The 12,239-nt window shown below is 36.3% G+C and overlaps 1 protein-coding gene and 1 pseudogene across 2 annotated transcripts in view; one reads left to right on the top strand and one right to left on the bottom strand.

The window, feature by feature from the left end:
- SRBD1 (S1 RNA binding domain 1) overlaps positions 1-12,239 on the top strand; it is a 186,018-nt gene that overhangs the window by 42,638 nt on the left and 131,141 nt on the right. For both annotated transcript variants that reach the window (XM_028516493.2, XM_028516492.2), the window contains exons 12-14: positions 3,677-3,834; positions 10,019-10,109; positions 10,805-10,912. In XM_028516493.2, coding sequence (XP_028372294.1) covers positions 3,677-3,834; positions 10,019-10,109; positions 10,805-10,912 — 357 coding nt within the window. The remainder of the gene's footprint in view (positions 1-3,676; positions 3,835-10,018; positions 10,110-10,804; positions 10,913-12,239) is intronic.
- Positions 4,665-6,765, bottom strand: LOC118501080 (annotated as a pseudogene).

The raw sequence follows: 12,239 nt of genomic DNA, 5'->3' as shown, positions 1-12,239 counted from the left end.
GAAGATTATTAAAGAGATCATGTAGATGTTCTAGCACAGAAGGGGTGTCAAACTCATTGTCACCGGGGGCCACAACAACCTCAAGGTTGACTTCAAAGGGCGAATGTAACTTTAGGAATGTGTAAGTGTAACTGCTCCTTAACTAGGGGCAAGGAGCTTGGTGCCACCACTGTATAGAAACAAGGTGCCAGGCTGGATAAAACAAGGTAGAGGGCTGGATTTGGCCTGTGGGCCTTGTGTTTGCCACCTGTGTTCTAGCAAAAGGACTAAGAGTTACAAAGAGGAAAAACGGCAAAACAGGTGAGGTGCAGAAGTGTTTTTAGGGGAAGAAACGGAAAGGAAAGTAATGCCAGGGCAAAAACCTCTTTCCCTCTATCCCTTGTCTTGGAAGGCAGTCTTTAGAAACCAGCCGTTTCTTCATCCATTTCTTCCTACATTCTATAGATTTTCTTCATTCTCACTTGCTTATAGGTTTCAGCAAGGGTTACCTGGGAACTATAATTTCTAGTCATCTCCTCAGTTATTAGAATTTATAGCAGCCTTTGTAATGTTTGTCTGTTTTTCTTTTTTTTTTTTTTAAAGATTTTATTTATTTTTTAGAGAGGGAAGGGGGGGGAGAGAGAGAGAGAGAGAGAGAGAGAGAGACATCAATGTGCTGTTGCTGGGGGTTATGGCCTGCAACCCAGGAATGTACCCTGGCTGGGAATCGAACCTGGGACACTTTGGTTCCCAGCCCGCACTCAGTCCACTGAGCTACGCCAGCCAGGGCTATCTGTTTTTCTTATATGGGACCTGGCCATTGAGTTGGGAGGGGTTTAGAGCAGGGAGTGAGGAGATACTATTAAAAAGTACACACAGCTTCTGGTCCAACTTCTTATTTATTTATTTTTTATCAATGTCATTCATTCTTTTGGTTTATCCTTTTTAGCCCAGATGTTCCTTAAAAATAATGTTTCTTTTGGAATCCTAGTTCAAGTCTGTGTGAAGTAACATGTCTTAATTTTGAGTGCTGGGACATTAAATTTAAAAATAAGGGATTCTGTCCTTAATGAAATGAAAAAGAAACTTATTTAAAATTTCATTTCCTTTATCTTGTTTTCTCATGTTGCATATAATATCCAGTGGCACTTTTGACATTTTTGTATATATTTGATTTGTGTAGCTTCACGACTTGTGGAGTACTTTCACTGAGATTTAATGAAAGTGCCTTCCTGTGGAATTGTTTAACGTAAACTCCTTCTCTGACTTCCACTAGTGGCAAGCAAGAGCACTTTTCTTTTCCTAAAATGCCTGTGACTAAAAAAAATACATTTCATTCCATAAGTTGGTTTTCATGCATTGTCTATAGATGTGTCTCATGATAGAAATACTTGTAATTACCTGAACAGCAGTTAAGGGGGAAAACTCCCAGTGGATTTTTTAGAAAAGAAAATTACTTTAATTCTCTAATTAAGAAATCTGTCCTAATGTAGAAAAATTGAAAGAATCACTAAAACAAAAAAACACATGATTTTACTACCTAGACAGTACCATTGTTAACCAGACTTTTCTCTATTCATGTATATATATTATTTTTTTTCTAAAGATTTAATTTATATGTTTTTAGAGAGAGGGGAAGGGAAGGAGAAAGAGAGGGAGAGAAACATCAATGTGTGGTTGCCTTGAGCCTGCCCCATACTGGGGACCAGGCTTGTAACCCAGGCATGTGCCCTGACTGGGAATTGAACTCATGGCCCTTTGGTTCGCAGGTGGGCACTCAATCCATTGAGCCACATCAGCCAGGGCTCATGTATATATATTAAAAGAGAACATATGGACTGTGTTATGTTGCAGCCACTTTATTCATTTGACTATATACGATGGAGAGTCCACTTCTGCATTTCTTATTTCTGTGACTGTCATGATCATTCATGTGTCATTTTTTACACCTACTTCTTTCTTTAAGCCACTAGTTACCATCTTTTATTATATTATGAATTTTGACTCCTGTTTATCTCCACGGTTACTAGGGGATAGTTAGTACCTGTCCTTGGTTAGTTTCAGACATCATCATTTTTGTTTGAATAAGGCAGGGTCATAGGTGACTCTGCCTTATATTTGCCAATGCATATTCCGCATTGTCATCCTAAAATTCCCATGTGATTATTTCATACTCTTCAACTTAAAATCCTTCCATGGATCTTCTTTGTCTCCAGGAAAAAATTTAAAGTCTTTAAAAGAATGTGCATGACCCTTTGTAATATGGTTTCTTTTTGCCTAATGTCTTTGTATTTCTTTTTACTTCAGCATATGAAATTACTTGCTTCTGCTGTGTGTGAGCCATGAGCTGCTTCCATTGCCTGGAGTATTTTCTCCATGCCTTTTTGCCATCTACTCTCCCCACCTGTGTTTGCCGAACTTGATTACTTACCATTCTTGATTCACCTGAGAAGACACCTTTTTTAGAAGTCTTCTTTATTTAGCTACCCCTCCTATGTGTTTCTATTGGAATAGCACTTACTGTTTTATACCTGTGTGTTTATTTTTCTGTTTCTTCTACTAGACGGTGGTCTTCAGGGCAGGGATCTTACTTTTTTAGCTTTGTATCTCTCAAGCTCGATCATGGTGCCTTATGTAAGACTGACAACAAATGCTTGCTCCATAAAGTTAAAAGTGAAGCTCTGGAAATATCTATAGTGATATTTTTCATGTTGCATGGCTGAATGCAGGCAAAATGGCCATGAAATGTTAGAGAAAAATAAGAGAAAAGCCTTGGGGAACTGAATTAAGCCAGTAAAGCAAACACTAGTTAGCTGAGTGTGCTTTCACTTGTGTAAATAATTCACCTCAGAACTACTGTGAAATGTGCTTTGAATTGCACAGTTCAGTCTGAACTCTCTGTTCTTTTGTGGCCAGTGACATGCATTTTTTTTAACCTTGAATAATAGAGATGACAACTTTTTATAATTTCTTAGAAATTTCAGGAGATAATAAGTTTTACTAAGTAGATGAATGGTGTAAAACTTAGTTTACAATTATCTTTAAGTCCATTATAGACATACATTTTTATCCTAGAACAAGTTTTAAAGTTAGACTTTTAATAACTGGGTAAAAGTGGGACGTTATTTCTATGAATCATGGTTCTAGACTGGCATTAGTATCCGTGGTCATATCAGATCAGTGTGAGAATGACGGGGGAGGGAATGGAGTGGAGTGAGGAGGTGACATTGAGATATGGACAGGTGAAGGTATAAAACTAAGTATTGATGGAGGAGGCAACTTATGATTCAGTAACATCACTCTGAGTACATGTTTATATTTTTAATTTGCTGATAAACTTTACTTTGGTATCGTGTAATGTCCAAATCTTTGTACACCTGTCTGTCTCAGACACACAGATGTTTATACATGTAGATTTTGTATACAAGGGAGAGTAGATAGAGGAGTGTGGGTATGATGAACTTGGTAGGTTTGTTACCACAGAATTATTTGTGGTACCATGTTACTGCAGTTAGCAAAAATAGACTCAATGTAATTTTGTGTATGATGTTTTCTCTCTTAGTAATTTTGTTATAATAAATGTTCCTGTGAGGAATAACTGTATAGAATGAATTCTGTTGTTTTTCTGGAAGAAAATTTGGGTGAATGAAAAATTAAATACATTCTCTGTTTTCTTTTTTGTTTTCTATTTCTAAAGAGCCAAACTAACATCAGATGCAGAGAAGGAATCTGTAATGATGTTTGGACGGAACCTTCGTCAGCTCCTTTTAACAAGCCCCGTTCCAGGGCGCACCTTGATGGGAGTGGATCCTGGTTACAGACACGGGTGCAAATTAGCTATAATTTCTCCTACCAGTAAGCATACCTTTCAGGCTTTATATTAAAGTTGTGTGGTTGGGCATGTGTTTCACTGCATATATTTCATGAGGATTTGGAAATAATGTTAATTTTCACGTCTTAGAAAATGATTTTCTCATATACAGGGATATGGGAACCAGAGAATCAAACTTCATATTCATCCTATTTGATGACCCAAATCCTCAGTATATTACTGTCACTTATGCTCTTCCCTGTGTCACAGTGGAGATGTTGAAGGTGAACTGAGGCCAGGCTCCAACCCCTCTGTCTGCCTGTCAACTTTTATTTATTGTGATGGATTTACATGTGGTACATTTTATTTTATATATTTATTTTATTTACTTAATATATATTTATTATAGCACAGGAAGATCATCTTTATTACATTGTAACTAGTATCAGTGCAGATAGCAAATTAACGAGGTAGTTTTGGTTACATTTTTTTAAAGATCAGGCTTCAGTAACAATTATCAAAACAAGTCTGAATTGCACAGATATGTTGCTCACTGCTATAATCTGCAAGGACTCGAAAGCCAGCAGGGTCAAGTAACATAAAGGTAATGACTAAGAATTTCAACAGTCCAAAAATGTAGATCACTGCAATAGACTGTACCCTTGTAATTTCTTAACATTCTTCTTAAACATTGAATGATTTTTGTTGGTCAGCGAACTATCAGACATGCACATAGAATTCCTACAAGAGTAGTATCGTAATATTGTCAGTGTTACTACCAGGCTTTTATTTCCCCCCAAGTTCAATGGATCGTGGTTCCATTCCCTGTATGTATTAGTGTTAACGGTAATATGCAAACTTGATTTTGTTTTCAAGGTTAAATAGCAGATTGGCTTCACATTTGGTGGCCAGCTGTGTACCTTAATTTTTCATCTTTTATGTTTTAAATAAATTTAACTACATTTCATAAGCCCCGAGATTTTCAATAACCTGCTAATGATTGTATACTTTTAATTTACACTTCATTCCAATTAATTCGAACCCCACATACATATTTAAAATTATTCACAGATGGTTGTTAACTAAAGCAATGATAAAATTTACTACTTGTATAGTTAGACTGGTAATAAGGGCTTTAACTAAGAGCTGCATATTTTATGCATTTTTTTACTTGCTAGGAGCAATTCTGCAGCTATGATTCTCTGTCAGCAATAAGTGCTTTCACTTTGCTCGCTTCCACGTGGATAACCAAATTCACTTTTTCCCTCTCTTGTAAAACAACTTTCCCCCCCGCAAACATAAATGTTAATTGTCCAACTGAACAAGTGCCAAAGAAACATGAATTTGAGCAACAGATTGATAAATATAATGACTAGCAGAGAAGTATGCTCATAACGGGCACTCAATACATGTTTGTTACACTGGAACGTGTGAATCATGAGGCAGCTGTTAGATACTTTTCATCACATAGTGTAACTGTTTAACAAGGGAGTTCAAGGTTACCAGACTTAATTCTCCCTCAGGTGTAAATAAAGATTTTGAAATTTTAAAAACCATTTTAACAGTTCCCAGAAAACATAAACAGGTTGACAGTAGTTGCTACTACCATATTAATTGAGAGAGAAAAAAAAAACAATTACTAAGTCATAATGTACAAGGAGAAGAAATGCAAAATTGAGAAGTGTTAGCTAATTATTATTTCCTCCAGATTTATCCTTGCAGTGTTTTTTGTTTATATATTTATTTATCCCTGTTAACTTCTGGAGCCGAAAGAGAATTTTATCATCAGGATAGATTTCGCTGTCTCCTTAGGTACGTGATTAATGAAAAGCTGGTGTAAATGTAAGGTTGTGTTTTCATGTCATGCCACGTCTCTGTATTTGTTTTCTGCTGACATTAAATTTTTCCTATTGAAATGATTCTGTAAGGAGTAAAAATTAAAACTTCTTACGAAGTACAAAATTATAAATATACATATTATTACAATAATGTAAGACTAGGTACACAGGAAAAGACTATGTACCTTCCGAGGTACACAGGAAGTAAGACTGTAAGGTATAACAGTTTTCATTGCCAAATATTCCTTCATGTAATTATATATGACTTTTATAATTAAAAATTGAAAAGTATTAATAAAATTTTTAATAGAAAAAATAAATAAAATGCTTTGTGAAAAAATGATTATGTATAGAATATGAACTAATCTGCCAATTTATGAGATTGCTTACTTATAATATTTCAGTTTTTGTTGATAGCTTTGAAGCATATTGCACACTTGTCCTCTAGCATATTAATAAGTAACTTATTCTTTTTAGAAAGGATACACTGACAAAATCTGAGGTTAATGTCTTTGACCAAACATTTTTAGTCTGTCACAGGACAATGGCAATGACAAAAACATTGACGATAGAGTTCATGGTTTGATTCCCCCATCTGACGGTCCAGGCTGTGTCACATGTGGTTCCCCAAATCATGAGCTGGCTGAATGAAAGCCGTACACAGCCCGCTGTACCGCTGCATGGGTCCCGATATATTTATCAGCTTTTCCCGACTTAACCAAGTGTGCTAAGGATAGTTCCACTGTGCTTGCAGCCCATTGGTCTATGTTGTTCTCATTAACAACATCATTAATCTTCTCCACTCAAAACCCTGTTTATAAACTCTTTAACAATATTGTGGACCTCATCTGCATTGAAGCCAACCTCGTTGTAGTGGCGACGGTACTCCTTGATGGTGGTGCCTGTGTGGTACATTTTAGTTCTCAGTATATATTTTAAGTACCCCAGGGCATTTTTATTGTTTTGGCCAGTAAATGTTTTTTCTATTACTCATATATTTACCCTTTCTATTAATCTTAACTTTTTTCTATGTTTGATTGTTTTTATGTGAGATCATTTTTTTTCTACCTAAACCTCTACACAGTTACTTTCAGTGTGGATCAGTTGGTAACAAACTGTCTCAGTTTTTGTTTGAAAAAGTTTCTGCCCTGGCTGGTGGAGCTCAGTGGATTGAGTGCTGGCCTGAGAACCAAAAAGTTGCCAGTTTGATTCCCAGTCAGGGCACATTCCTGGGTTGCCGGCCAGGTCCCCAGTTGGGAGCATGTGAGAGGCAACTTGTCAATGTATCTCTCACCCATTGATGTTTTTTTCCCTCTTTTTCTTCCTTCCTTTCTCTCTCTCTAAAAATAAGTAAATAAAATCTTTAAAAATTTTAAAGATTTTTTTAAAAAAAGGAAATAGGTTTTTTTTTAAAAGATTTTATTTATTTATCTTGAGAGAGGCAAGGGGGGGGAAGAGAGAGAGAGAGAAACATCAATGTGCGGTTGCTGGGGGCCATGGCCTGCAACCCAGGCATGTGCCCTGACTGGGAATCGAACCTGTGATGCTTTGGTTCGCAGCCCGCGCTCAATCCACTGAGCTATGCCAGCCAGGGCAGGAAATAGTTTTGAAGAATATTTTTTGGAGGTTTATAACTCAGGATTGGCAGTACTTCAAAGTTAAGATGTCATTTCACTTTTTGTGGGCTTATTTTTTAATTTTTTTATTTTAAATTATATTTATTAGGGTGTCATTGGTTATAGGCTTCAGATACACAGTTCTGTGATACCTCATCTGTATATTGCATTGTTTCCCCACCACCCAAAGTCAGATCTTCTTCTGTTAGCATGTGTTTGATGTAGAATTTTAGTTTTGTCTGATTCATTCATTCAACTATGGTTTCTCTTGAGAAATCAGCCAAAAATCTTAATATTTCCCCTGCCTGCAAAGATTTTCTCTTAATGGTTTTCAGAGGTTTTCTTATGTTGTTGTTGTTGTTGTTGTTACTATTACTATTATTATTATTATTATTATTATTGCTTGGGTTTATAGAGATTCTTGCATCTCCTTTTGGAATTCCAATTAAATGTATATTAAAGCTTTTAACTTTCTGTCTGTTTTCCATTCTTTTGTTTTATTTTCTCTTGATTGGCTTTAAGTTAATACTGTATTCTGCTGTCTTATATGCAGAAGTCATCCCTTGAGTTCTTTATTCAAGCTATTCTATTTTCAAGTTTTGTAATTTTCATTTGATACTTATAAAATTAGATTACGGTTCTATGGTGAACTTCTTCACCTTTTAACTTGTTTTGATATTTTAAATTTCCCTTATTTTTACCTTCTGTATCTTTTAAGGTATTTACTATTTATTCATTTTTGTGTTTTTTTTGGTTTAGGTTTTCAATTCTGAAATAACTTTCTTTCATATGTAATTTATTCCTGAGTTCTCTCATCTCATTTCTGAGGTTTTCTATTTCTTTTCTTTTTAATTATTTATTTTTAGAGAGGGAAGAGAGGGAGATAGCGAGAGAAATATCAATGTGCGGTTGCTGGGAGTTATGGCCTGCAACCCAGGCATGTACCCTGGCTGGGAGTTGAACCTGTGACACTTTGGTTCACAGCCCGCGCTCTATCCACTGAGCTATGCCAGCCAGGGCTGAGGTTTTCTATTTCTGACTTAGTGTTTTACTTTCTATAATTTATTTTGTAGCTTATTCTTATATATTAGATACAGTTTTTCTGTGTTTTGTAGGCAAGGACATCATACTAGTCTTTTTTATTTCTTGTTTTTAAAAGTAATCGTTCTGTATGATACTTGACTATGATCTTTTTCTGTGGATTAGTGTTACATAAAATTAGTGTTCCTCAACCTTTAGGCAGGTCCTGAATGGTTTTCTAGCTGTGTATCCTTAGAACTGTCACTTCTGTGTTTTTTTCCATAAAATTGTTGGGAAAAAAACTTCTGTATCTATGTAAATTGAAAGATAATCTTCAGTTCCTAGAATCTTTTTCCATGCTGCTTTCTTCCCTTTTACCTGGACTTTTTTCTTTGCTCATGCTATCCTTAATTTGCTCAATGTGGATATGATTTGCAACAATTTCTCTTCAGTGTGGGGTTTTGCACTGAAAAGGATATTCTACTTTTAGTTTCAAGAGTTCATAGAGATCACAGTTTTCCAGTCCTTTCTGAACGTACTGTGCAACCTTTGTACTGACCTATAAATAGAGTATGCAAGGTCTTTCCCTCCAGTTTCAGCTCTGTTCTCAAACAGACTTCTTGTAATTTCCAACACAGTACCTTTTGACATTTTTGGGATTCTTCCTTTATGAGATACGCTCTGCTTCCTCAGTGTCGGTGCACGAAGGCCTTGATAGTAGTCAGTGCGCTGTTCCCACCTGCTCATCCTCCAGGGTTTTGGATTGGCTGTACTGGTTGCTCTCTTTTTACGCTACACATTTTTACAATAAATAAGAAGTGCATTTTATCATTGTTTTTTTCCCTGTATCTGTTGAGCTATTTAATTTATATGAGTTTTAACTTCTCCTGTGTTTGTATTATTTATAGGATGATTTTTTTTTAAATTTCACACACACACATATCTTCATTCTATTTTGTTAAGTAAGACTTTTCCAAGAATTTAACTATTTCATTATTTAATCTAAATGAACATAAAGTTGTTTATAATAGTTCTCTGTATCATTTAAATCTGTTCTGAATTTGTACTTAATATTTTTTCATTTTTAATACAATTACTTGCATGTTTTATCCTTTCTTTTTCCTGGGTGGTATTGCTAAAAGTTTTTACTTAATAAGTGCTTTTAAATATTAAACTTCATTGGTCTTCTATGATTTAAAAAATTATTTTATTAATTTCTGCTTTTAACTTTATCATTTGCCATCTTCCACTTTCTTTGAAATGATTGTTCTTTTCCTAACTTCTTAAGTTGGTCACCTAACTAATTATTATTTCTATTCTTTAGGTACCCTCAAGTTTTTAGTATATTTTTAGCTAAAATACAGTAAAGAAAAGCTCACCATTCATAAATATGCAGCTGAAAATTATATATAATAAAGAAATTCACATATCTACAACCCAAAAGAGACATAAAAATATCACTTATTTTATATATAGTAAATATTCAATAAATGTTAGCTTTTACTGTTATTGATCTTAAGTATCATTAAAAATTAATAATGAATTTATGTAGCAAAAAAGAGTCCTCGTAACTTTGGAAGGAACAAAACTTCATAGTGTTTAGGGAGAATCTGATTTAGTGAATATGGATGATTCAGGCTGCGTTGTAAAAGACAAACCAGTTCCCTTTTCTGTTTTAACTGGCCGAAATCATTGGTGTGTTAGGTTTTGTAATGCCTTATAAATTGGCTTATTCTTTTTCATTTTTTCCTAAGGTCAGATACTTCATACTGATGTGGTTTACTTGCACTGTGGACGAGACTTCCAAGAGGCAGAGAAAATAAAGAGGCTTTTGCTGAATTTCAAGTATGAAAATAAGTAACCTTTTGAGGACTTCAGTTGCTCAGCCAATCAGAGATACCTTTGAAGCCCCTAATTTGGAGGGAAGGACTATGGGGAGGGCCTTGGGGAGGCAGGAGGAGCCATGTAAAACAATGCTGGGGCAAACTGCTGGAGAGCTCTGCATTTGGAGACTCCAGAGGAACTCTCCTCACTTCCTCTGCCACCTTCACTGAACCAACAGGGTAATATGAGCAGAGTGAGCATTTACTTTTTCTGTTTGGGCCTATGCTTTCTCCCTCCCTCCCTCCCTCCCTTCCTTCCTTTCTCATAGATCTAAAGAGTGGATGTGGTAGTAGTTAGAAGCTTCAGAAATTATTTGACAACCTATCACATAATTCAGCCATAATGTCTTTATAATGGCTTAGATCCACTTAACCATTACTAAATTTGGTTCCTGCTAGCTGGGAAGAAAACTGACTGTTCTTGAGCTGTGTGATAGTAAAATCTTTCTTCACTGACTGCAATACCAAATGAAGAGGCAGTATTTTTTATTTTACCTATGTCTGTCTCCCTTGTGAAACAGTGGCGGAGTTGCTTAGATAGATGGGAGAGTGTGAGCATTGTACAGTAGTATTTGTGCATTCTGTACCTTTTCTTCTGACTGATTTGGAAGCATGCCTTGAGCTCATCCAGTGTCTCCTCCTGTTTCTCCCTTGAAGCTGCAGCACAGTGGTGATTGGAAATGGAACTGCCTGCCGGGAAACAGAAGCTTACTTTGCTGACCTGATAATGAAAAATTACTTTGCACCACTGGATGTTGTTTACTGGTAAGGATGTTAGGAATGTTTGTTTTCCTTGAAAGGCAAAAGAACTCAATTCCTTCTGTGATGTTTTCCCCTCCACCCACCTTTTTAAAAAGATACACATCTCCTTTGCCCCCAAACTACCTCTTGCTGTTTACAAGAGCTTCCTGGTACAATGTAAAGTGTCTGTCTCTGGCTGAAATTTGAGTTTCCGTATCCTGAAACTTCTCACAGGAGCTGCAAGTTAGGGCTTACTTGGTCACATGGGACTGCCCCAGCTTTACACTGTGTGAGGGCTCTTTATGGACTAATGAGCTGGACTGGATAACTTAGCTTTCTTCTCCCAAAGTTTTGATGCCTGTGAATCATTGGCCTTCAGAACTGAGAACCAAGGTAAGTATTACAAATTAAAAGCATTTCTAAAGTTCCTTTTTTATTTGTCTCTTTATCACAAGCTTTCATTTTGTGTGGGCATATAGTTAACTTCTAAGTACCTTTGGATGTGCATGACCTGTTTGTCCATTCTTGCCCCTGCAGTAGTTCTGCTTTCATTTACCATTGTCTTCTCACTCCTCCTTTGGAACTCAAATAGCCATGCTTAGCTTTTTCAGACTATTGTACAACATTAATTCCGAAAGGGTTTAATTCTAGGAGATAAGATAGTTATAAAGGTCCGATATCTAGGGGAGAACATGCAAAAGCCATCTCCCGCTGCTTTCTGAGAAATCTAGTAACCAGGTACACTCAACCAATGAGTGTGTGTCTGCTGACAGCATCAACAAAACAAAACAAAACCAACAACCAACACAGGAAGAAGAGCTCTGTGACCCATTTAGGCAGGGCAGAAAAGAGAGGCCTTGTATTTAGTGTAGTGTTTTGTGTGCCAAGAATATGATCAAGGTTGGAAAACAAACTCAGGGTAACTGATGGGAATTATAGGGTCGAGAGAAACTGTAGGTGCCATGGGATCATGGTGTAGGAGAGCTCCAGACTGCAAAGGCCACCTCGGCCTTTTCCCTCTCCCTCTTGTTTCTTCTCGGTCAGGCTGGTTTGGAGATTATGGTGGACTTCCCCTGTTCTAGGAGCTGCACGTGTGCACCGTGTGCTTTGGAGAATCTAACACAGGGACCTGACATAGCTGGTTCAGTTTACTTCAGGCAAATACTCTGACTCCTTTTCACTTATTTGCGTTAATTTGATATAAATATCTTGGATACTTTTATAGTCATCATAAATAGAACTTCTAAATCATTAAAAATATTAAATAGTGAAGACTTCTTAAATTTCATCTGCATTTACTGATAGAGTAGCCCTTTATTGAACTTTCAGCAGTGATTATAGTAGAATGAGG

The sequence above is a fragment of the Phyllostomus discolor genome, chromosome 6, assembly GCF_004126475.2.
Source record: "Phyllostomus discolor isolate MPI-MPIP mPhyDis1 chromosome 6, mPhyDis1.pri.v3, whole genome shotgun sequence".
Taxonomy (NCBI): domain Eukaryota; kingdom Metazoa; phylum Chordata; class Mammalia; order Chiroptera; family Phyllostomidae; genus Phyllostomus; species Phyllostomus discolor.
The sequence above is the reverse complement of the archived record's forward strand: the minus strand, read 5'-3'. Positions and strand labels throughout refer to the sequence as shown.